Source organism: Danio rerio, chromosome 10, assembly GCF_052040795.2.
Source record: "Danio rerio strain M-AB ecotype USA chromosome 10, GRCz13ab, whole genome shotgun sequence".
Classification (NCBI taxonomy): Eukaryota; Metazoa; Chordata; class Actinopteri; order Cypriniformes; family Danionidae; genus Danio; species Danio rerio.
Window position 1 is genome coordinate 6,404,182 of NC_141030.1, and position 27,889 is coordinate 6,432,070.

General features: G+C 36.5%; 1 protein-coding gene across 7 annotated transcripts in view; it reads left to right on the plus strand.

Annotated features, from left to right (window-relative positions):
* The window catches only part of tln1 (talin 1), a 1,269,505-nt gene that overhangs the window by 38,031 nt on the left and 1,203,585 nt on the right, over positions 1-27,889 (plus strand). For all 7 annotated transcript variants that reach the window (XR_015500341.1, XR_015500343.1, XR_015500344.1 and 4 more), the window contains 6 exon segments: positions 13,457-13,619; positions 18,883-18,980; positions 19,301-19,430; positions 22,319-22,471; positions 22,765-22,907; positions 25,024-25,151. Coding sequence is in view for 3 of the 7 variants with exons in the window: in XM_087269398.1 (XP_087125524.1) it covers positions 13,490-13,619; positions 18,883-18,980; positions 19,301-19,430; positions 22,319-22,471; positions 22,765-22,907; positions 25,024-25,151 (782 nt within the window). In the remaining 4 variants the exon portion in view is untranslated.

Sequence of the window (27,889 nt, forward strand, 5' to 3'; positions counted from 1 at the left end):
CACACATGAGTCAACGCTCAGACTGTTAGATTCAAAACCGCTTGTTTAAGACTTCGTTTAGGAAATGAGCTGTTGGGAATTGTCACCACAGAAACTTGACAGCGTGGCTCAGGTCTCCACTTATCATGTTGTGCAATGCAGGAGTTTAACATCTGATAAAGTCAGCATGAAAACCTGTCTGTAGCTAATACTTGTGTTATGTGACTTCTTTATGAAGTGAACGGGATGTAGAGGAGAATTCATTTCTAATACACTCTAAAAAAATGGGGTTATTTTACTATTATTATTATAAATAATAATATTATTTATTATTATAAATGAGGCATTTAGGTAAATTTTGGGGGTTATTTTCAGAGTCTTAGGTTGTTTAAACCCAGGTCTTTGGGTTAAATCAACTCACAACAGGGGCTGACTGGGATACCACATATTTTGTACTAATTTGTTTAAATGCAATGAAAATAGTGTAACATAAATGCAGATTCCTTGCATTTTTTCAGATGATTAAAATGAGATTTATGCTCATAACAGATCTTTCAGAATTGAAAAATTTCTTACTACCACCATTTGTACACCTGTAATCAAAGCTGCACATCTCCCACCTTACTTCAGTGATGCAGAGTCAAACCAACACAATTGCTGGGTCATCTTTTGCAGGCATTTTTGGAACAAATTGGGTAGAAAAACAACCCATTTATGGGGTTAAAAATAATAACCCAATTAATACTGACCCAATTGGTTAAATTTAACCCCTGATGTGTTCTGTCCCATATTTACCCAGCAGTAGGGTTAAAAACAACCTAACTCGGGTAGTTTTTAACCCTGTGTTTTTTATTTTAATCTTGTCATGATGACAGTGAATAATATTTGACTATATTTTTCAGGACACTTCTATACAGCTTAAAGTGACATTTAAAGGCTTAACTAGGTTAATTAGGTTAACTAGGCAGGTTAGGGTAATTAGGCAAGTTATTGTATGACGGTGGTTTGTTCTGTAGACTATCATATAAATATGGCTTATAGGGGCTAATAATTTTAACATAAATAGGTTTTAAAAAAAATTAAATACTGCTTTTATTCTAGCCTAAATAAAACAAATAAGACTTTCTCCAAAAGAAAAAATATTATCAGACATACTGTGAAAACTTCCTTGCTCTGTTAATCATCATTTGGACAATATTTAAAAAAAGAAAAAAATGCAAAGGGGGGCTAGTGTAATTTACAAATTTAACAAACAATAAAATGACAATGATTTAGTCAAATATTGACTGATAAAGATGGTCTGTATAAATTAAACAGAGATTTTATGTTAGATTTTTACATTAAAGTGTATTCAGATTTTTGGGTTGTCTTTGGTGATCTGAATATATATTTTTAATGTTAAATCTGTATCTTAGTAGTAGGGCTGCACAATTTTGGAAATGCACATTGCAATATTTTTTTTAATTCTACGATTAGGGCTGCTGGATTCATTTAAAAAGATTGCGATGTCGATTCGATCCTACACATGATCATATTTAGCTTTTCTACAATTCAGCCAATTATATTTTCAAGGTCAAGAGAGAAGCGTAAAGGTGGTCGCACAAGTCTTCAGTGTTTTATATACGTTGCTCAGCAACATGAATGCCTCAAGTGTATTTAAAGTGTTTTACATACCTATAAGGTATAATTCACCCAATTTTTATTTATTTTTTAATGTAATGAAGTATTTGCGGCTGCGATATCACATATAAGCTGACGCACTGTTTGTTTACGAGAGGACGTCAGGAGTGTCTACTTAAGTAAACAGAAACTGCATAGGATGTGAATAACAGGTAATAAAGTTGTAAATAACGTTCAGTTTGTTGCACAAATCGATTGTTTGGTAGCTGCGTGGGAAATATAATTTAACAAGAGCACACTCAGCAGTAAAAAGTGAAACCAAAAGCTCACATCATTTAAATGATTATAGAGTTATGGTTATGAAAAGCATTTCAAGTGTTGTGTATGAAAATCGCCTATCTGATTGGGGCTTTTTCCTCAATATTAAGTAGCCTAAACACAGTTCAGTCTCGCATCCTCTCCTTGTAAGTTCAGACTTCGCAAGTTTGATATGGAAAACAAACTCCCAAGGACACGTCGGGATAGGTGAATCTTCAAAGGGAACAGTGTACTTTATAACCTCATCCTCATCACCCTGGCTTCATTATTTCACTTAACAATAAAATAAAAACATGATTTAAGGAATTTCCTATTTTCATTTTAATATTAGCAATTTAACAGACACCAGAAATGTTGAGACGTCATGGAGCTACATATTTATATGACCGTCATCTTCACTGTTTGCATATTTATAACAAAACAGAGCCTGTAACGTTACTACCTCCTTTCATTTTTATTGAAAATACGAAACATACCTTCTTTATTGCTGAATATAAGTTTTGATAATCAATAATGGCCATTATAAAAGTATAACGTACAATAAGTTTATACATTATAGGAAATAAATGCAAACAATCTGTCAAATGTGTAGAATATGTGTAGGCGGTTCATTAATATATTAACTTATGTTTGTGCTCAGCCAAAACACATTACCTAAGAACAAGTAATAGTTCAAAAGACCAAAGTCTGGGAATATGTCGTTAGATATAGACAAAAAGATTAGTTAAATATCACGTTTAGCAAATATAGTAAAATTAGATCCAACGGTAGATCCTTGATGAACAGTCCGACGTGCACAGCTCTCATCACTGCAGTGCATGCCAGAGTGTGTGTGGTTGCGTGATGTGCGTTTTCAGCCGTGTAGTATGGACGGAGAGTTGTTCTGAAACGCTAGTGTGGACGCGGATGGTTTTAATTCGAAAAAGCCATTTTAAAACTAAAACGTAATAGTGTAAACCGGGGCCTGAGAGACTCTGTTGATGTGCCTCTCGTTTTATGATTGGTTACAGTCCGCATCGCTTTCTGTAAATAGCCAGTGGCCAGTTGGCTCATTTCTTGGCTATCTGTTGTGAGTGTGGACAGATCTCTTGAGCTCAGACGGCAGCTGTCAACAATTTAGAGTCAGAGGAGAGATTATCTCATATCGCACTCCAGTGAGTCTGAAGGTCTCTGCCTGTGTCTTCACACAGGTGAGAACTTGTCTTGTCTTTTGAAGATAGACTGCGTGTCATTTATGTTCAAGGGTAGTTAACTCTGTCAAGTGTCTGCTTTTGTGAACGCTGGTCAACAGCTGTTTCAGGGACACATACCTACGAGCTGCTACTTAATATCACAATTAACATTCCTTTCTTGCTTTTGTGGTCGTTCATGGAGATGGTTTCTTCGTTCAGACTGTTTCTGTTTCACTGACTGTAGCCTGTAGTACTTTTTTTTTTGACAGGTTAAGAAAACCTTACTAGCACCAGCTTTGACCTCCTGTTGGCCTAAGAAGTCTTGAAAGATGCTTGAAAGATCTGTATGCTGCGTATTTCTTCACCTGACTCTTTTGCAGCCTTCTGTTGTCCAGTTTTGCTGAGTTTTGAATTTCTGTTTTTGTGTTATCTTTGAAGATAATCGAAAGAAGGTTGCGCATATATCTACTAATGATAAAATCCTATGATAGGCTTTCAAACACTCATGTATCAGTGTAAGCACTCTGTGAAGATGGTGAAAGCATGATCATTCGATTCAATCCTGTTAAGCACATGAGCACAATGGCCAATCAGCCGTCCAAAGCAAAAATTACAGCCTCAAGTCTTTTTGAATATGATGCAGCAAGCTTGGCACACCTGTCTTTGGGAATTTTCGCCCCTTCCTCTTTGCAGCACCTCTCAAGCTCTATCAGGTTGGATGGGAAGCGATGGTGTGCAGCCATTTTCAGAACTCTTCAGAGATGTTCAATAGAATTTAGGTCTGGGCTCTGGCTGGGCCACTTAAGGACATTCACTGAGTTGTTGTGAAGCCACTCCATTGATATTTTGGTGGTGTACTTTTGGTCATTGTCCTGCTGGAATTTTTCTGTAACCTTCCCCAGCCTTGTACCTCGAGACAATCCTATCTCGGAGGTGTACAGATAATTCCTTTGTCATTAGCATTGGCTTGGTTTGTGCTTTGACATGCACTATCAACCCTGGGACCTTATATAGACCAGTGTATGCCTTTTCAAATCATGTCTCAAGAATGATCAATGGAAACAGAATGTACCTAAGCTCAATTTAAAGCTTTACGTCAAAGGCTGTGAATACTTATGTACATGTGATTTTTCAGGATTTTTATTTTTAATAAATTTGCAACAATTTCAAAAAACCTTTTCACGTTCTCATTATGGGGTATTGTGTGTAGAATTTTGAGGAAATAAATTTTATCCATTTTGGAATAAGGCTGTAACATTAAAAAAACTTCACTGGAAAAAGTGAAGCGCTATCAATACTTTCCAGGTGCACTGTAGTGGGCCTCACACCGGACAAGAAGCACTGCATTAAATTCAATTGTCTTTTAAAATATGGAAATTTATTTTACCACTTTATTTTTTCAATGGAGTTTTTACACTCGTATGCAACTCCTTATGCAATTCCTTTAGTTTTACACTTAATTAATGAAAACTATGTTTTTATTAAGTTACATTATAGATGCTGTAAAATGAACTGTGTGAAGTCAAAACAAAGAAAATTCAACCTTTCACCAGAAGTTTATTGGTGGCAGAAAAACACGTTCAGGGTACTCACTTTGCCATAGTCTGTTCTGATAAATCAGGGAAAGTCACAACTACACTGATAACTGCAATGGATAGAGGATTGTTAGCTAGATTAATATTTTGCAGACACATTCAGATCTATTGTTTTCAGTTGAAACAACAATAACAAAGTTCAGATCAGAATCCTCTTAAATTGTCATTGAGTATGGTGCCTGACCCTTTCTGTTTTGAGATGTAGGCATGGGCAGATGACCAGTCCACCTCAGGGTTGAATCATTTTAGTTTTGCGCATCATCCTACTTGTGAAATGTGTGGCACAGGATGGAGCTATTTTTAGTGTTGAGTGGTCATTGTGGTTGTTATCGGTGGCTTAGTATGACAGTGGTAAAATGTTCCTCATGCTATCACTTTTCCACAGCTGTTCCTGTTATGAAATAGACAAAAATTCCAGATCTCCTGATGCTTTACTTTATTCTCCCAAAAAAATGAAATTCCAATATGTTAACAGATAATAAAATAGCAATGACAGATTTAAAAATACAGACAATACAGTTTAAACCAGGCGTGAACCACCCTGTTACTGGAGATCAACCTTCCTGCAGATTTCAGTTGCACCCCATATCAAACACACCTGCCTGTAATGTGTTTGTGACACCTGTCAAGTGCTGTTTATGCTGTTTAGGTCCTAATTAATTGGTTCAGGTGTGTTTGATCAGGGTTACAGCTGAACTTTGCAGGAAGTTCGATCTCCAGGAACAGGGTTGAGCACCACTGGTTTAAATAATAGTCGGCTGATTAATGAAAAAGTGGACTCTAAATGAAGTTTCACAAACTTAAATGAAAATCAAATAAACCCATTTTGCTAGACATAAGACATTTTTTAAATGTGTAATGTGTTACTCTTTAAATGGCTTGAATTAAACGAACATTTAAATTAGTCATGATTGTCTGTATGACGTTAAATAGTCAGCTGAGGTTTCACTATCAGGCCAGCTGTAGACCAGCAATGTGCATGCTATTAAAAGGGTTTAGAAAGGATGTATATGAAACGGGAACAAAAAAAGTAAAACTTCACAACCTCAATTTGTCATCGTGCTTGCTTTGCAGTTCCTTTGACTTCATGCACAAGTTCAAGCTTAATCGTGTAGATGAAGATTTTCTCTTGGTCAGAAGTCACAGTGGGTGTTGCACTTCAGTTTGTATTGTTACTGTCTCTAAATGTAAGTTGTTACAGAGTAAGTTGGGTTCTGACTAGTTGCACTGCTGTTTCACACATTATTTTCTCATGGTGTTAATATTCTCTATTATGAAGATGTTTGTAATGGCTCATTTCCACTAAGCAGTATGGGTTACCATAGTACAATAAAGTTTCAGTATTGGCAGTGGAAACTCATTTACATTGAAGCATTTAGCAGACGCTAAATATTTTTATCCTAAGCGACTTACAACCGCAAAAACAAACCTTGTAGCTGTGATTTCCTGAACGCTATCATTGGAGTTTGCAAAACTTATAATCCATTCACCGCTCACAACTCTGGAAAAGTTCAGTTGTAATGTTTGAGATTGCGGTGAGTGACAGCTTTTCAGGTTTTCTTTTTCAATTTTATAGGCAATAATCAGTTCAAAATATAGAAAAATTGACTTACTGACTCTCGAAATTGCAGTGATTAACAGTAGCAGGAACCATCAGTGGTGGAAAGAGTACTGACAAATCATACTTGAGTAAAAGTACCATTACTTGCCTAAGAATGTAGTGTGAGTAAAAGAATCTGTTGTGAATATTAATCAAAGTATAAGTAAAAAGTAGCTCTTTCAAAAGTACTCGAGTAGTGAGTATTACGCTGTAAAAAGCTGATGCATTTACATGTAATTGGTGCATGTGTGTGTAAACGTAACATTCTGTAGGTATTGCCCAGCAGGCACACAACGTCAACAGACGTTAATATTAGGTTAGATTTAGGTTGTGATGTCAGTTGACCAAAATTCTATGTCTAGCCAGCATCTAAGGAAAACGTTAATTTTATGTCCAATAATGACGTCAAATGATGTTGATTTTAGGTTGTTAGAAAGTGACCAATATCCAACGTCAAGCCAACATCTTTAAACCAGCGCCATATTGACAACAAATACTGCCATTAATTCGTCAGGCATGGCAGCCAAAATCCAACAATTGATAGACATCATAGTGGTAACGTAACACAACGTCAAGCTGTAACATCATTAGACGCTGATATTTGGTTGATTTTCGGTTGGACATTGGACATTGGACATTGACATCGGCCTGAGGTGGAGTGCTGATGTCAACCTGATTTTCAAACAAAATGTAATGCCCCCACGACGTTGGAGTACAACGTCAATCTGACGTCATGACGCCATTTTGGTCATCATACTGTAAACATCCATCATCTTCTCATTAGTGACATGCATCTAAACAGTCTCTGGGTCAATACATGTAAAGATTTTGGATATCTTCTGAGACATTTTTAATGCTTCCAAACAGTTTGTTGCAATTATAAAGCGGATGTGTCTTCAGGTAGTTCATTACGATGCGATTTTACCTTCTGTGTGTGATTTGATTGGACAGGAATCTCAAGACAGATTTTGCTAGCCTCCATAGACAATAAAAATAAAGTAGTGACTGCAGGTTGAAGGAAAATAATGAAATAAAAGTACCAATACTGCATTAAAAACGTACTTCAGGGAAAGTAAAAGTTCACATTTATTAAACTACTTAGTAAACTACAATTTCTGAGAAAAACTACTGTTACAGTAATTTGAGTATTGATAATTAGTTACTTTACACCACTGGGAACTATTAATGCCAGAACGCCACTTGCCATTACGCAGTGTTACAGTGTTTCATATAATATTCATTGTGGACATCAAAACATTTTGAGATCTGATTAAATGATAAACAGTTACTTGTGTCATTATTATGGAAATTAATACAGTAAGTGAATGCAAGGGGACTTTAAATGCTCAATAGTTATTTACGGCCATATCAAATGCAACTACTCTGACTACATCTCTAGAACTGCTTGTTCGTGCAGATTCGCACACTACAACATCCGAAAGATCCGACCCTTCCTATCTGAACATGCAGCTCAACTCCTTGTTCAAGCTCCTGTTCTCTCTAGACTGGACTATTGCAACTCTACTAGCCGGGCTCCCAGCTAACTCTATCAAACCTCTTTAGATGCTTCAGAATGCAGCAGCACGAGTGGTCTTAAATTAACCTAAAAGAGCACATGTCACTCCGCTACTCATTCGTTTGCACTGGCTGTCAGTTGCTGCTCGCATCAAATTCAAAGCTCTGATGTTTGCTTACAAAGCGATTTCTGGCTGCGCCCCTTCTTATCTGCTCTCACTTCTGCAGATTTATAGGCCCTCCAGAAACTTGCGTTCTGTGAATGAACGTCGCCTCGTGGTTCCATCCCAAAGAGGGAAGAAATCACTTTCCCGAACTCTCGCATTCAATCTGCCCAGTTGGTGGAATGAACTCCCTAACTGCATCAGAACGGCAGAGTCACTCGCTGTCTTCAAAAAGCGACTACAAACTCAACTATTTAGTCTCCACTTTCCTTACTAATCTGCAACTACCTCTCTGACTCCTTCACAAACTACAAAAACCCCTTTCTAAACTACAAATAACCACTTTCCTTACTAACATGCAATTCCCTCTCTGACTCCTCCAGTAACTACAAAAAATAAATAAATAAAAAATAAATAAAAATGTACTAATGTTTTGCTTCTTACACTCTCTTTACATACCTAAAACTTGCCTACAGCACTTATTCATTGCTGCTCTTATAGTTGTGTAAATTGCTTCCTTGTCCTCATTTGTAAGTCGCTTTGGATAAAAGCGTCTGGTAAATGACTAAATGTTAATGTAACTAGTATCAAATGCATTTAAATAAAACGGATACCTACAAAATGTATACAGCTCCACCCTCTCTCTCACTTTCTCTCTCTTTCTCACACACACACACACGCACACACGCACATACAGTACACACAGATGGGTTCTCCATTAATAGCTGTTCCTCGTTTAGCTGTTTCATTTCCTTCAGTCCAGACACATGCTTGTTGTTCCTGAAATTCAAATGCGAAACTAGTTTTAACTGCATATAATATTCAGTTTTATTAAATTACAATTGTCAATAAATCTCCAATGAACACAATGCAAGTCATATTATTTTGTCATATTTGAAGCTCAATAGTTTAACAGAGACACATTTATGTGGTCAAGTTTAATTGCAAATGTTTTCACAAATCAGCTACTGTATATGATCAGAGAAAATGCTTGAAGTGACCAGGTGTAAACAGGCTCTTCCAGACAAGTGTATTTGAGCTGATTGGAGATGAAATCTTCAGGATTGGAGACAACAGTGCGAGATTAATCAGTTAATAAAATAACAATTTGTTATTCTCTAGTGTGAATAGATCCTTGTCACCGTTGACATTTTTCGTTCAGACTTGTTCACACTGTTCTGATGTTCATCTGCTACTATGGAAACCAATATAATAGGTGCGTTTGCACCACCTACTGGACTGGAGTGTGAAGCATTGAAGGCCTTTCATGAAGAGACCAATGGCATCCACCACCCATTTTTCTTCTCGCTATGGGCAAATAAGATCCCTGCCCAGCCACGCTCACTGTCTGGAACGCTGCGAACATCTGAGCACAATGATGCAAACTGTGAAACATCCCAGTCTTGGCATGTGATTTTGCTAATAAAAATGAAGCACTGGAGAAATCTGTTTCATACACCCAACTAAATCCTAAATCACTGCTTTGCGTTCCTTTTTAAAAGTCTAACAGCTGAGATATTGCTTTTGTGCAAGCAGAGTATTCAAGAATCTGTCAAACGCTTACTACTAGAGGCGCAGAAAGTTCTCGTCATCCTCATGGTCAAGTTGTTTTTTACACAACCCATCCATGTTTTGAACATCTTTAGTGGCTTTATGTTGTGATCCCAGAATTCAATTGTTTTGTTGTAAGACCTTGTGTTTGGTGGGAGTGTTACTCTGGGCTATGAAGGGAATGCTGGAAGTATGTGAGGAAGTGCGCTTCTCAGCTCCTCCCCCAACACACACACACACACACACACACACACACACACACACACACACACACACATGGCTAGAATCGTGCAGTTGGAATGTTTCCAGTCTCCTCCCCAGAGAGAAGACCGTGTTCTGATATCCCAGTGAGAACACACACACTTTACCCTCCTCAGGAATGTGCCTCTACTCTCGGTGTGTGTGTGTGGACAGCTTATAAACACAGCTGACCTCAACACTGCCTCACCGCACTGTCGTTCTGAGTAGATTTGTGACACTGACAGTGACTGACAGTGTTATTAGGTCAACTTTACAGGAAGCTACTACATGCAATCCGATAATGGTGATCTGATAAGGTGTCATATCCAGGAATACAAGCCTTAAAACCGATCAGATGTATTATGGGATGTACTGTGTCAGTCAGTCAGTCCGAGACAGCTCTCGCTGCAGCCTGCAGCTTAATGAAGTACTGAACCATGTCCACTATGTAATGGACAATCGCCTACAGCCCTTATCCTAAACTCTCCCTATCCTAACCCAACCGTCAACGTAGCATGGGCGTTACCTTAGTGGGCGGTACAATGTCCACTATGTAGTGGACCTGGTTCAGTGTATTATCATGGTTACAGACTGCAGCAAGGTCAGTCCCTCAAGGAAATGATGGGAACTTTTTACATTGATTAAAGTTGCATAATTTGTGGTTGCTTTTCTCATAAAATGTAAATATTTATCAGGGGTCACCAATCTTGTTCCTGGAGGTCCGGTGCCCTGCAGGGTTTAGCTCTAACTTGCCTCAACACACCTGCTTGGGTGTTTCAAGTATACCTAGTAAGACCTTGATTAGCTTGTTTAGGTGTGTTTAATTAGGGTTGTAGCTAAAATCTGCCAGACACCTGACCTCCAGAAACAAGTTTGATGACCCCTGGTATACATGCTACACTTTTAAGTTATTTCCCCTAAAATCTGCTCACCCAACTCATGGATGGTGGAGGCCACTTTTAAAGCAGCAGAATGTTTCTGTAACCTTCCCCAGCCTGTGCTTTGAGAGACAATCCTGTCTCCGAGGTCTACAGACAATTCCTTTGTCTTCATGCTTGGTTTGTGCTTTGACATGCACTGTCAATCCTTATATAGACAAGGATACGCCTTTTCAAATCATGTCCAATCAACTGAATTTACCCCAGTTGAACTCCGATGAAGCTGCTGAAAGATCTCAAGAATGATCAGTGGAAACAGAATGTACCTGACCTTAATTTAGAGCTTCACGACATAGGCTGTGAAAACTTACGTACATGTGATTTTTCAGGCTTTTTTATTTTTAATAAATTTGCAACAATTTCAAAAAATCTTGTCAAATTTTCATTATGGGGTATTGCGTTTATAATTTTGAGGATATAAATGAATTTAATCCATTTTGGAATAAAGCTGTAACACAAAATATGTGGAAAAAGTAAAGCGCTATCAATGCTTTCGGGATGCACTGTTGGCCTAGAAAAGATTTTGGAAAGTGACTAATAGTATAAAAGATTTTGGAAAGTGACTATAAGTGACTTATAGCTGGAATTATTTATTTTTGCAGTTAATAAAGCAGGCATGCACAGGTCCTGAAATTTGGAATGTGCTTTCATTTGAGTTTGGTTTTAAGTTGATTATGGGCCCATTAACTGTTTCTTCCTGGCAACACAAGAAGTACTTCCTCCTCTGTCTTAACTTCCTTCACACATACAGATGAGAAAGACTCTAATATGCATTTAAATACTTCATTAACAGACAACGATACTTCAATAACAACATTAGCAATTGTTTAGTTCCATACACATGGTGGAAAATATTTGTACAGCTGTCACTACTTTTTATAAAGTTAATGTGGTTCTCACTCCCATAAAAGGCCAAACTTTGTGTGTAGAGCTAGAGCAGTAAACTGTGAACTGACAAACCAAATTTATAGCTGCAATGTCAACATGGCCTAAATCTTCAGAATCTGTGTGGACATGTTACACTTGATCACATGACTTGCATCACTAAGATAAATAAGGGGGCAGGCATACAAACCCAAACATAAGTAATAACCACACATTTATGAAACACATCCCATATGATGCAATATGAAACATAATGTAATTCATAAAATGAAATTTGCTTATTTTTCTGACAAAGCCTTTGGGAAATGAGGAAATATTTGTACTAAATAAATAACTGACACCAAAGAGGACCAGATTGTTGAAAAGAATAATCTCAAAAATAGTATAATAGTAAGAATTTAGTAAAAAATAGTAAGAAATAGTAATTGTTTTGCCAAAGAATGTGATATTATTGCCTATATCCCATATATTACAATTTTTGTTCTTTCTGCCAGCATTCCTCCACTTCACTGAGGTGTTTTCCCATAGCTGGGGATTTTTTTTCTTCTGGGGATGTACAACAGATGTGTAATTGACAAACGCATCAAAATGTATATTAACAGTTAACTGTTTAAGTTTAAAAGCAGATTTCATCTTTTAAAAAACATTTCCTTGAAAAAGTGTGTCTTTTTGAATAGATAACACATTCAGAAGCAAAGATAAGAAAACTGTGTTCTCTGGTTTAGTTTGTGTATTGTGGTCTGGTTTGTGTGCTATTGTCATTTTTGTTCTTGATTTACGAACTAGTTTTCTTGCAAACAAAGCAGAAAATGAGTGTATTTACATTAAAGAATGATCGTCTGATCAGCCTTTCTTTGCCCAATTTTAAAAAGTCTTAAGCAAAAGTAAAAAAAAAAGACTTTGTTCCTTTTTTTCTGATAAAAGCAGAGCTTCTAAAAGGGGAACTAACTTCTATTTGTGCTTCTTTCACATACATACTAATTGTGCACAAGTTCGCATTAAAAAAAAAAAAACTCACAAAAGTGGTTAAATCTTAAGTTAGGGATAAAGTACATCCAGGAGGTTGTTATCACAAAATAAAGCCCAAGAATCGGCAGCCTGATGTGAAGCGTAAGGCTGTTGTATAAGACTTAAGGGGTTTATTTATCGAAAATGACCTTCTGGATGTACTTTATCCTGCTTATTACTTGGCTAGTTGTCACAAAACATAAAAATTAAACACAAAACATTGTTTTGAGTTGTAATAGTTTGTCTTTAATTAAATTCAAAGCTGATAGAAATGAACAGCTGATGGAGTATACACTAACCTGTGCATTATTCACTCACAAGATGGTGCAAAACAAAGCTTTAGTTCACAAACAGAACCGAAACTGTCTGAATTAACGTAGACTAACCTATGTATTATTTAATAGATGGTACCAAATAGTCAAAACAGTGACGTGACAGACAAGCAGAAAGATTTGGGTTTGAATGTTTTCACTGACAGTAAAGGTGATTTGAAGTTCCTGGATGCGTTATTTAGTGGTTGTTACCTTGGGATAACATATCTTGCAACACAAAAAATTACTTTTGCTATTTGTTCAAACTACTTATTTAAAATAAGTTGAAACAACACATTTATTAAGGTTTCATGTTCAATACAATTAAGTTAACTTAATAAAGTTTTGTTGTGACAACATGAAAAAATTGCGTTGAACTCAGCATTTTTTTGCAGTGAATGTTGCAACTGACCAATCAGAATCTAGTTTTTAAACACTTGTGTCATACGTAACGTAAACTTCACTACAAGTGGCTCCGCCTGTACTTTGTAACCAAACTTCAGTGATGCTTTTTAAAGTGAACATTGGAAATTTCTAACATCCTCATGTTTGTTTTGCAGGAGTAGCAGTGGCACAGTCCCGTATTGTCAGTCATGGTGGCGCTGTCGCTGAAGATCGGGGTGGGGAATGTGGTGAAGACGATGCAGTTTGAGCCCTCCACAGTGGTGTACGACGCCTGTCGAATCATCAGGGAGAGAGTTCCAGAAGCACAACTCGGCCAGCGTGAGTCCATCAGCAGTATACTCAGAACCCTGTCTTATCTGATGCGTTCTGAAGTAAACAGACTGTTGACCAAACTGATGACAATGATCATTATGAACCAAGATATTGATATTGAAAAGTGGTCAAATTTAAAGTGCAGAACAAAACATTGCTTATTTTTTTATTTTTATTTTTTTGTAATTACAATATAATTTTGCATCTATTTAGTTAAAATTCTTGCTTTTCAACTATTTGTGCAGTGTGTTTTTGTGCTGGCATACCTTTAGGCCTATCGTGGATTAATTAAAGGGATAGTTCACCCCTAAAAATAAAAGTTTACTCACTATCAAGTTGATTCAAAGAAGGGTCCCACAATACTGGGAAAATACGTCATTGCAATAATATTTTTTTCGATATAATCTTTTCCTAAATAATGCTATTTAATTAGACATGTTTTTTCATTTGTCTTTGTAATGATGTTAAAATAAACAGGCAATAGATATTTTTTTGATCTCATTAATTCTAATTCAGACAAAAAAACTGTGTCAAGGTGCAAACATTCATTCATTCTTTAATTCATTCATTTTCATTTTGGCTTAGTCCCTTTATTAAGCAGGGGTCGCTGCAGCAGAATAAACCGCCAACTTATCCAGCATACGTTTTATGCAGTGGATGCCCAGCTGCAACCCATCAATGGGAATCACCTATACATTCCATTCACATACACTACGGCCAATTCAGCTTACCCAACTCACCTGTAACACATGTCTTTGGACTTGTGGGGGAAACCGGAGCACCCAGAGGAAACCCACGTGAACGAGGGAAGAACATGTAAACTCTTCACAGAAATGCCAACTGACCCACCTGAGGCTCGAACCAGCGACCTTGCTGTGAGGCGAGAGCGCTACTCACTGTGTGGGTAACAAAGTTTGGTGAACACTGCTTTAGTGTTACCTCGGCTTTCATTTGGGGGGCCAGACCCCCCTCATGTTTGGAAAAAAGCAAAGCTAAAAATAAGATTCAAATATTCCAATGATAAACTAATTAGGAATTAACTATATAATTTATAATTTAATATAATTTTTTTGTTATCTTAGTTTAATTGTTTCTCTTATTCTAATCTCAAGTCTGTGACAGTGTCTGCAATAATTGTTGCACTTAAATTTTTTTTTTTATTATTATTATTATTATTAGGGGTTTTACACCTTTTTTATTATTGAGATAGGATAGTTGAGGACAGACTGGAAAGTATTTGGAGCAGAGAGAGGAGAAGGGTCAGTGTAGGACCTCGAGCTGGGTATCGAACTCGGGTCGCTGTTAGCACCATGGTGCTATATGTCAGCGCACTTAACCACTTGGCCATTGGTACCGACTGATTGTTACACTTGATCAGATCAGTGTTGTAATTTGATTATCAATTTGCTGTTTAACGTTTTGTATGCCATTTTTTTTTTTTTAATAAACACTTTCATTGTAATTTCTAGCAACACAAGTCAAATGATCTTATTTGGGTAAAATCCCAGCATATTTTTTTCTGAATTTGATTTGCCTTTTAAGCATTTGTTCCACTTAAATTCTATTCCATGCAAAGATTGAAGAAAGAAAAAAATACCAGAGAAGCCAAAAAATACCTCAGAAATCAAGCATAAATCTAGTTTGTGGTATAATGGGCCTGTATCAGGGTGCGGCTGAGTCTCAGCTGTTATGTAATAGTCCTCAGAACTGTTCAACATACTTGTCTTAGTCATTCGTCTCTTTGTTGGCTACTCTCATCCAAACTCCACAGATTATGTGGAATGCGTAGCAGTCTTAACTAGCTTGTCAGTCAGTGTTCCCGCAGTACTTTGGTAGACACCAGCTAATCCCTGAGAGAAAAAAGCTCCAGTTCTTTTTTTGGAATCACCATTTTAAAATCATAGTCATTGTTGCTATTTACAGAGCAGTAATTTGGGTCCAATTTTAAATGATAAAACATCTTAATTTCATTCACCCAATCACATAAGGAAAAAGTCAAAAGGTTCTCCTGCTTGTTATTGGTCACTTTCTGGCAGCAGTAGCTGTTTTGAATTTGGAATGTGTAATTTACACATGGCTCAACACTTTTTGTTTTTCCATCTTCAGAACAAGGCAGGAAAGTGTCCCTCTCACACAATAATAAGAAAATTGTATTGCTTTTGTGATTTTTGTTGTGTTTTGTTGTAATAAAACAGGCTAGGCTCACTCTATAAGAGTTTAAGCCTGATTTATAAGGCAAACATTACCTGCAGAGACATCAGTAGCTACAGTATGTTTGCGTTAAAAGATGAAATTAGATTTATGTCGAATACTGGAATATCACATTAAACATTCACGAATAAAGCGGCATTTACATTCGATGAGTCAAATAAGTGGTACAGGACGGTTCGCTACGGGTCACCTTTATCAGGTTTGTGTCTCCATTGCTAAAAGGTTACCAATAGTACCCTTTTGGAAGACATTGTGTCCAACCAAAGTTGCAGTCGACATCATTCTCTCTTGAAGTTCACTGAAGAAGCACTTCTTACTAAACAAATGCTTTATATACAGTAAAACTTATGTATAAATGAATGTTTATTACTAACCTTTCAATGAACAGGATTTGATTATAGCTACAGATCAATGATAGTGTGAAATAGCCTACTGTAACGTCTGCTATTATATAAAAATAAATAAATAAAACATTTGTAAACGCATAAAGATCTACATAGTCTCTGAAATGTTACCTATTACTAATGAAAAATACCCAAAACAAACATTTAGGCCCTATTTGGGTTCATAAACGATACGAAACGTGTATATATAGTCAGCACAAACCTCACATCTGTATTCTTTACCTGCACATGTAACGTTAATATCTTTAAAACAGTATTCATAACAGTCCAAAAGGCAATAATAATAATCAGACATTGCAGTTTGTTCATGTTTTAGGTACTGAAAGAATCATGTGCTCATTTGTTTTTTCAGGCTTCTCCTCCGCTTTACTCTCGCGTTTGTCAGTTTCTGAAAGGATGTAAGATTTCGCACTTAGATTTTGTAATAATCACGTCCACATTATTATCATGATCTAAAGTTCGATCTTGCAAATATAGACACGTGGCGAAATGTCTTGGGTGTGTATGTAAAAATGGCGTTTCCTTTGTTTTCATTCTCCTGGCTTGTGCACTGGCTAGTGTCTTATCTCTGTAAACCAATAGCGTTCAGCTGCGCATCTAGCTCCGCCTTTTGGTACCGCTCTGTTGTGCTAGGTACCCTTTGGATGAAAAAGTGGTCTACTCTTGACAGTGTAAATGGACATAAAAGCATACTGACACGTACTGTACCACTCATTGGAAATAGGCCAAAAGAGAACAAAGTTGTCACTTCCTAATAAAATGGCGGCAAATATTAAAAATTTAAAATTATATTGCATGCTGTAGGAAAAGCCACTGTGGACCTTTTGTTTTATATAATAAATTACATGCACCTCAGAAGATTAAAAATCAATGAACACGCTGTGACTTTTTGAGTTGTGAGACGCTCTTTGAGAGTGCACACGCTTGAGACGGTTTTAGAGGTAATAATACTAAACCACTTTGATGACAGTCTTTAGAATGACCAAAACAACATTTCAGATGTGGTTAGGAAGCTGGATTGTCCATTGCATTGCACATGGTCAATTAAAGAGCCCCTATTTTGCATTAAAAAGGTCATATTTTGGTTTTAGGGGTCTCCAACAACATGCTGATATGCTGATAGTGTGAAGCTAATCTGCGCTGATTGGACCGATGACCAAGTCTTTTGCGATTTGCCAACTGCGTTCAGCACGAGACAGACAGAAATGCCCACCACAGCTACAGTATAAATTAGCCGAAAGTATGTGAGAGCCCAATGCAGGAATGCAATAAAGCAATGCAGTTAAACACAAGCATATTAGTCTACTCTTAACCCTAACCCCAAGTAATAACAACAACACTCATTCAGTATTAATCCACACAGTGGCAAAAGCTAGACTATTTTAAAAAATTGACCGTGCCGAGCATGTGAGGAACAGCTGATGGTGGCCATAGCAAAGGCAAACAGCAGAGGATCGCCAGTTCAGAAACACACTTAAAATCGGTAAAGGATGAAGCACGCGTCACGTTATTAACATGGTTTTGGACGCGATATGAGAACAGCCCCATACAGATTTAACCGAAGAGATACAGTACAAAGCACTAATCTTCAATAACTACGTGATTACAAGCCATGCAGGGTGATTACAACTTATAACACGCGTTTAAACACTTTTTATTTTTGTTTTTACATTTTAATGACACTTACATGTTTTGATCTGGAGGAAGAAGAAACTGGTCCCTTTATACTGTAAAAGTTACTGACAAAGTCCTTGTCAAAGTCTGACAAAGTCCCATAATCTCTGCTGCTCCTTTAATAGCAAACGGCCGGCGAATCCCGTATTGCAGCGTAGATTATTGTATCAAAAATCTGAAAAACGACAGGAACAAACACAGCACTAGGTTGGCTATACTGTGGCATTGTTGTGAATATGAACTTTAGCCATTTATTTCCCGCAGCCGAATCTTCATCTATTAGTGATCGTCATCTTCGCGTCATGATCAGTTCTGTGATCCCCCGCACCTCTGCTAATGTCTGAAGTCACGTTTTACCAGAACTGGAACTACATAATTGGTGATGTACCGTATCGTCATCGATGCGTTCAAACAAAAGATCCAAACCCAACTCGATTCGTTTATTCGACTCCGAGTTAAATATTTAGCTAAAGAATCAATAGTTTTAAACACAGAGCACTTTCAGATTTAAACCTCAGCTGGATGTTTTCATTTACTACTGTGTTGCACACTGCATGGAGGGTCATTTTCTAAAACCCATAATTGGGGCTCTTTAAAACAAAATCACATGACTTTTTTTGCGCATGTTGAATTTTATTCAGTAAATGTGTTTCCATCGTAGTTTCTGCATTTTTTTATTATCGCAGTTGTGCGCAAATGTTTATTTCTGTTAACATCTATAGTGTAAACCCTGCATTAAAAGAGAAATCGGTTACCTTGCAGCTTACACTTTTAAATGCAAACATGTGTTCTGTTTGAATGGCCTATAAAAACAGTGAGATGCCTGTACACCATAGTTCTGGCATGCATCTTGAATGGACTACATTAGGAATTAGGATGTTTTGTAAAGCCAGAAGGTCATGGAAGAGATGTGGAGTGCACACTTTGGTATTGCTTTATCAGGTTGTAATATCTCTGCTAACTCTTCTGTCATCTTGCAGCCAGTGACTATGGCCTGTTCCTGTCAGACGATGATCCAAAGAAGGGCATTTGGCTGGAAGCAGGCAAAGCCCTGGATTACTACATGCTTCGAAACGGGGTAAGTGTAGTATTTCATCTTTGAGTGCAAAATCAATAAAATGTTTTCTTGTCCCGTAATCACAAGAGTGGACATATCATGGGAATTGCTTCTCTAGTTTCATCAGGATTGGCTTAAGTAGACTGAGAATTGTTAAATGGGTTTGTAATATTAGAAAGCAGTGCATACATGTATACGCAATTGTAACTGGAAATGACTTGTCAGAATAGATGTTAATGTAATGAGATATTCTTTAAAAGCCCTTATCTTAGAGAGATGTATTACATTTGTAGTCTATGGTATGGTGGGTTCATGTATATCATGTAATCACATTTTATTAGGATACTCTGGAGTACAAAAAGAAACAGAGACCCCTGAAGATTCGCATGTTGGATGGAACGGTCAAAACAGTTATGGTGGATGACTCAAAAATCGTCAGTGACATGCTAATGACCATCTGTGCCAGAATAGGTAAGTTACTGTCCGTATGAAAAACCAGTACTGAAAATGGGTGATTTGTATTCATTTTTAAGGCTAGGGTTTTCTTGGTTTTTACTATACATAGAAAATGTGTCTCTAACCAAGTGTTTTTTTTTAATGCTGTACCACAGGGTTTAGTTATTGGACCACTGCTTGTATCTGTAATATTAATATAAATGTTAAACAGCTCTCACCAAGTCTTCTTATGACTGGGATACCACAGGGTTCAGTTCTTGGACCACTGCTTTTTTCTCTAATATTTATGTAAATGTAAAACCGGTCTCACCAAGTTTTCTCATGACTGGGGTACCTCAAGAGTTCAGTTTTTGGACCAATTGTTTTGTCTGTAATATTTATATAAATTTAAAACTGGTCTCACCAAGTTTTTTCATGACTGGGGGTGCCTCAGAGTTCAGTTCTTGGACCACTGCTTTTATCTGTAATATTTATATGAATCTAAAAGGGTTCTCACCAAATCTTCTCGTGACTGGGATACCTCATGGTTCAGTCTTTGGACCATTTATTTTGTCTGTAATATTTGTATAATTGTAAAACTGGTCTCACCAAGTCTTCTCAAGACTGGGGTACCTCAGGGTTCAGTTCTTGGACCACAGCTTTTGTCTCTAATATTTATGTAAATGTAAAACCGGTCTCACCAAGTCTTCTCATGACTGGGGTACCTCAAGAGTTCAGTTTTTGGACCATTTATTTTGTCTGTAATATTTATATAAATAAAAAAAGTGGTCTCACCAAGTCTTTTCATGTCTGGGGGTACCCCAAAGTTGAGTTCTTGGACCACTGCTTTTGTCTGTAGTATTTATATAAATCTAAAAGGGATCTCACCAAATCTTTTCGTGACTGGGGTACCTCAGGTTTCAGTCTTTGGACGATTTATTTTGTCTGTAATATTTGTATAATTGTAAAACTGGTCTTACAAAGTCCTCTTATGACTGAGGTACCACAGGATTCAGTTCTTGGACCACTGCTTTTGTCTATAATATTTTTATAAATCTAAAATGGCTCTCACCAAATCTTCTCATGACTGGGGTACCACAGGGTTTAGTTCATGGAACACTTCCTTTATCTCTAATATTTATATATATGTAAAAGGACTCTGACCAAGTCTTCTCATGACTGGGGTACCTCAGGGTTCAGTTCTTGGACCATTGTTTTTATCTGTAATATTTATATAAATCCAAAAGGGCTTTTACCAAGTCTTCTCATGGCTGGGGTACCACAGGGTTCAGTCCTTGGATTATTTATTTTGTCTGTAATATTTTTATAAATGTAAAACCGATTTCACCAAGTCCTCTTGTTACTAGGGTACCACAGTGTTCAGTTCTTGGACCATTTATTTTGTCTATAATATTTATATAAATATAAAATCAGTCTCACAAAGTCTTTTCATGACTGGAGGTACCACAGGTTCAGTTCTTGGACCACAGCTTTTGTCTCTAATATTTATGTAAATGTAAAACCGCTCTCACCAAGTCTTCTCATGACTGGGGTACCTCAAGAGTTCAGTTTTTGGACCATTTATTTTGTCTGTAATATTTATATAATTAAAAAAGTGGTCTCACCAAGTCTTTTCATGTCTGGGGTTACCCCAAAGTTGAGTTCTTGGACCACTGCTTTTGTCTGTAGTATTTATATAAATCTAAAAGGGGTCTCACCAAATCTTCTCGTGACTGGGGTACCTCAGGTTTCAGTCTTTGGACGATTTATTTTGTCTGTAATATTTGTATAATTGTAAAACTAGTCTTACAAAGTCCTCTTATGACTGAGGTACCACAGGATTCAGTTCTTGGACCACTGCTTTTGTCTATAATATTTTTATAAATCTAAAATGGCTCTCACCAAATCTTCTCATGACTGGGGTACCACAGGGTTTAGTTCATGGAACACTTCCTTTATCTCTAATAATTATATAAATGTAAAATGACTCTGACCAAGTCTTCTCATGACTGGAGTACCTCAGGGTTCAGTTCTTGGGCCATTGGTTTTATCTGTAATATTTATATAAATCCAAAAGGGCTTTTACCAAGTCTTCTCATGACTGGGGTACCACAGGGTTCAGTCCTTGGATTATTTATTTTGTCTGTAATATTTTTATAAATGTAAAACCGGTTTCACCAAGTCCTCTTGTTACTAGCGTACCACAGTGTTCAGTTCTTGGACCATTTATTTTGTCTATAATATTTATATAAATATAAAATCAGTCTCACAAAGTCTTTTCATGACTGGAGGTACCACAGGTTCAGTTCTTGGACTTCTGCTTTTGTCTGTAATATTTATATAAATGTAAAACGGTCTTACCAAGTCCTCTCTTGACTGAGGTACCTCAGGGTTTAGTTCTTGGACCACTGCTTTTATCTGTAATATTTTTACAAATCTAAAAGGGCTCTCACAAAATCTTCTCATGACTGAGGTACCCCAGGGTTCAGTACTTGGACTATTTATTTTGTCTCCAATATTTCTTTAATAGTAAATCGGTCTCACTAAATCTTCTTGTGACTGGGGTACCACAGGGTTCAGTATTTTAGCCACCGCTTTTGTCTGTAATACTTATATAAGTGTAAAACCAGTCTCACCAAGTCTTCCTACAGTATGACAGGGGTACCACAAGGTTCAGTTTTTGGAGCACTGCTTTTGTCCGTAACATATATATAAATGTAAAACATCTCTCACCAAGTCTTCTTATGACTGGGGTACCACAGGGTTAAACTCTGGGACCACTGCTTTTGTCTGCAATATTTATATAAATGTAAATATTGCACAGGATAGTGATCGATTGCGGCTTTTCAAAAAATATCTATGTGTTTAAATTAAGTATTATGTGAGAAAATAAAAGAGAAAGTAAAACATTTCTGATTTTCTAGGCATCACAAATTATGATGAGTACTCACTGGTGCGTGACGTGGGAGAGGAAAAGAAGGAAGAGACCACAGGAACACTGAAGAGAGACAAGACCCTCCTGAGAGATGACAAAAAAATGGAGAAACTCAAACAGAAACTTCACACAGATGACGAGCGTATGTCTCAATACATATATTGTTTGCTATTTTAGCAGGTCTTCAATACAGTACATACTGAATATTCCTAATGTATTCACATACCTAGCAAATATTTGAGCACAAAACACTTCATCATTACACTTTTTGTCACATTATACTATAGAGTAAAACCTGTTAATTACATCAATAAAAATTGTAGTTTTGTAACCAAACTCCAATAGTATTATGTATATTAGAAAAATAAATAAAATCAAACCAGTTACAGTTATATCTAGTTGAATTCCCTGATTGGGATTTTAATGTGTATTCAGTGAATTGGTTGGATCATGGGCGGACGCTGCGGGAGCAGGGTGTCGAGGAGTCTGAGATGCTGCTTCTTAGGAGAAAGTTCTTCTACTCAGACCAGAATGTGGATTCCAGAGACCCTGTACAGCTCAACCTGCTGTATGTGCAGGTAATAACCACAGGAAATTCTCTTCGCATCGCAATCATGGTTTTATGTCATCTGTAAAATGGTGTTTTTGTTTTGCCATCTGCACTAGTGCTTTCAAATGTTTTGCTCTCAGAAAACAATCAAATACTTTTGTCACAAATGTGTAAAGAGTAAAATGATGTGCCGGTCACTCTCAATCTAACATGAGCGTGAAACCTGGCGTACGCAAAGTTTTTGTGCGTACGCAGTGTTGATGCATGAGGCGCAGCACCCCATTACTCTCCTTGGTCAAATAGCCCTTAAACAGCCTGGAGGTGTGTTTTGGGTCATTTTCCTGTTTAAAAATAAATTATGATCCAACTAAATGCAAACCGGATGGAATAGCATGCCGCTGCAAGATGCTGTTATAGCCATGCTGGTTCAGTATGCCTTCAATTTTGAATAAATCCCCAACAGTGTCACCAGCAAAGCACCCCCACACCATCACACCGCCTCCTCCATACATGTGATTACTGCTCTAAAATATGTTCTTTTTAATTGTCTAGGTAAAAAAAAAATAAAAAATTTTCCCATTGAACTCAATATATTTTACTTGAAAAAAACATGTAAAATATTTTGGAACAGTAGTTTTTGATGTGGAGGGTTTTTTTTCTGGAGATACAGTTGCCCTAAAAAATAAATAGTTGTAAAAAAACACTTAAAAACCCCCTTACAAATACAGTAGGAAAATGTTGGTGAAAATGTTGGTGGGTTTAAAACCCTGACTTTACCAAACTACAGTAAATCTTGAAACCAGTTATCGTCCAATGCCTACTGTAGGCTAAAATATTTTTTAAAAAAGCATTTTAAATGTTTCCAGATTAGATGTACATAGTTCAGTCAATCAATCAACCAACCAACACCAACCGACCAATTGACCGACCAATCGACCGACCAATCGACCAACCAACCAATCAACCAACCAACCAACCAACCAACCAACACTAACCAATTAACACCAATCAACACCAACCAACACCATCCAACCAACACCATCCAACCAACACCATCCAACCAACACCATCTAACCAACACCAACCAACCAACACCATCCAACCAACACCAACCAACCAACACCAACCAACACCAACCAACCAACCAAATTTTATTTATATAGCACTTTCCTACAACCAAGGTTGACCAAAGTTCTTTATACAAGTAAAAGCAAATTATACAACACAACAGAACAGGAGACGATGCAAAACGATACAAAAATTATCAATAAAATCCTACAAACATTAAAACATAATGACGTGTCAGTGCTATGCATTAAAAGCCAATTTAAACAAGTGGGTCTTAAGCTTGGCTTTAAAAAGTGGCAAGTCAGTGATTGTACAAAGCTCAGTTGGAAGGGTATTCCAGAGTTTAGGACCTGCCACTGTTAAAGAGCGGTCACCCCACTGCTTGTATCTTGACCGAGGGACTTCAAGCTGAAGTTGGTCAGCAGATCCCAAAGCTCTGCTGGGTTTGTGAATGTGCAAAATTTTGCATAAATAAATAGGAGCAAGGCCATTGATGGCATTAAAAACAAACATCAAAAGTTTAAAAATCAACTCTAATCTCAAAAGGGAGCCAGTGGAGGGAGTAGATAATTGGTGTAATATGTTCACTTTTCCGACTGTTAGTTAACATGCGCGCAGCAGCGTTTTGCACAAGCTGCAAACAATGAAGACTAACTCCAACATGATTACTCCAACATAAAGTGCATTGCAATTGTCCAAACTTGAACTAACAAAAGCATAGATGGCTTTCTCAAGATCAGCCTTGCTCAGGAAGGGCCTGACTTCAGAGAGAAGGCGAAGCTGAAAAAAGCTGGCTTTAATCAGCGAATCAATCTGCTTATCAAATTTTAGACTACTGAAGTTCAGATCTGTTGATGACACAAACATCTATGCTAATCTACAATCAAATGGCATGTTGAACATCAAATGTGATCTGAATGTCTGTAAATGTGCCACGTTATGCATGATTTTCTTAAAGGTATAAACAGACAGACAAGATTACTTCTTGTTGAAAATGTGCCTGGTTCATTAAATTACGATGTTGCTAATTCTGTTCAATTTCAGGTACATTTAAGGTATCGTGTTTTGTATTCCAGGCCCGTGATGACATTTTGAACGGCTCTCACCCTGTCTCCTTCGATAAGGCCTGTGAGTTTGCTGGATACCAGTGCCAGATTCAGTTTGGAGACCACAATGAGTCCAAACACAAACCTGGATTCCTAGAGTAAGCACTCACATTTCTATAATTCGAAAATCCTGCTTTTGTGTGGTGTCGTTGAAAAGAAATCTCTGTGTTTGGGTTGATAATGTATAAACATTTGATCATAATTTAATTATTTCATAGTTAAGACATTTAAAAAAAAAACTCAAGAAATGATCCCAAACTGCATGAAAAATGAAAACATCTACAGTCAATATTACAATTATTGATTAGTTTTTTAAGCAGATTATCAGAGAAATATGACTCTGAATATGATTTTATAGGAAAGTTTTTAGATAAAAGTGCACTATAAGAATAAGTCAGTAAAATATACGGTTAAAAATTAGCATTTTACTTTATTTCATCATTTGTTTTTGACATACAGCAATGATTCCATGTTTTTATGTCTACACAACATATCACAGACAGCAAAAGGAACACAACCATAAACATACAGTTGAAGTCAGAATATTTAGCCCCCGTGTTTATTTTTTTTCCCAATTTCTGTTTTAAAAAAAAAAGAGATTTTTTTTTCATATATTTCTAAACATAATAGTTTTAATAATTCATTTCTAATAACTGATTTATTTTATCTTTGGCATGATGACAGTAAATAATATTTGACATGAAACTCCATTGGGTAGTTGCGCTGGTTGTTTGGGTCTGTAATGTTATTAGCATCTTCATAGGGGTGGTATTGTTTTAATTGATGAAGCAGGTTTGTGGTGTGGTGTTATGATGGCACGAGCCGTTTGCAGTGCACGTTGCTCTGTTTTGTGTTGGATTGCATAAAAACAAGTTGCTTCAGACTACTGAAGTGACTGTGACTTTTTTTTTCTTACTCCTTCAAGTGCAACTAACACTGCATGGCTGTAAACTTGTACTGCGTGCGGCATCCGGGAGAGCAGGCTGCAAAATACCTGTGCAGCGTTACTCATAGTGCGGAAATAATATCGAACAATTATCCAACTGTCATTAACAGTTTATCGAAAAATGTATATCGGGATGATTATCGTTATCGAATTATCGCCCAGCCCTACATGGATTTATTGAATAAATGTTTATAACATGCCACCTTTTGTTTTTCAGCCAGTTTCTTGAACTTTCTCTCATTTATAAGCAAAAACTTATGGAAGACTATAAAATTTGTTCGGCATTTCTTATTTTCGCAGATTTAAACAATTCTAAAACAACACCAAACATAAACAGTTTGATGTTCTGATAGCATTTCCTATGTCGAAGAATCACTTCATGCCCATCTGAATTTCGCACTTTATCAATAACGTCTTGTGAAAACAACCTACAGTATATATAGAAGGTGTTCAATGTGTCATTCACACAACTAAACACCATCATGGTAAAACATATGAAAATAATGTAATGCAGTAAACATTATCAACATTAGAGGTACAATAAAAGACTAATCTGCATAACGCAAGAAAAAGATACTAAAACCATTGTAATGTCAACAAAATATTGTGGTATCATCATGTAGGGAATTCTGGGAAAGTGAATTTACAGTTATTTACAATATTCAGTTGAAGTCAGAATTATCAGCCCCCTTTTGATTTTTTTCTGTTTTAAATATTTCCCAAATAATGTTTAATAGAGCAAGGAAATTTTCACAGTATGTCTGATCATATTTTTTCTTCTGGAGAAAGTCTTATTTGTTTTGACTAGAATAAAAGCAGTTTTTGATTTTTTTAAACAATTTTAAGGTCAGAATTATTAGCCCCTTTAAGCTATATTTGTTTTCGATTGTCTCAGTAGAGATCATTATACCATCAGAAACCATCATTATACAATAACTTGCCTAATTACCCTAACCTGCCTAGTTAACCTAATTAACCTAGTTAAGCCTTTAAATGTCACTTTGAGCTGTATAGAAGTGTCTTGAAAAATATCTAGTGAAATATCATTTACTGTCATCATGGCAAAGATAAAATAAATCAGTTATTAGAAATGAGTTATTAAAATTATTATGTTTAGAAATTTGTTGAAAAAAATCTTCTCTAAATCAAATAGAAATTAGGGACAAAATAAACAGGGGGGCTAATAATTCTGACTTTAACTGTTAATTACAGAAGTTTACTGTTAACCAAGTTACATCTTTTACTGTAGCATTTTTACAGTTTTTTATGGGCATTTTTTACAGTGTTTGCTGAATTAATCTTTCCTAAAACTTTTTTTGTTTTGCTTTGCCAATGTCTTGCAGTGTATTTTTTTTTCTTCTCATATTTTTTGTAAACTGTGTTTAAAAAAAGCTGATATCACCATCAGTCACATCGTTGATGAGATTAACAGCTTTTAGAAATGAGTGTTTTTCTCTAGTGCATAATTTTAGCTAGCATAATTTTAGCTAGCATAGTTAGCATAATTTAGTGCAGAACTTTTTAAGCTTCAGTGATTAAATTACATACAAACTCGAAACATCTAACTTTTGTTAAGTGACCATCATCCATAACACGCTCTGACCAAAATTGAGGTGTTTTTAATCCATAATTTTTGCTTTGATATTAAATATAAATGTTTGTCATTTCACCTTATTTTTATTATCTCAGTATAGCTAAGATTAATGTACAGAATTATACAAAAACTTTGATTTGTCATTACACAACCTAGCTAGTCCGATAATCAATTTATGGTTTAACATAATTCAACATTTTTTACAATTCAATCTAAATTTAGGCCTCTAGTTATCGATAGCCAAAATATAGCTATAGATGTGGCATGCTATTTATGGTTTGACATAATTCATTTAG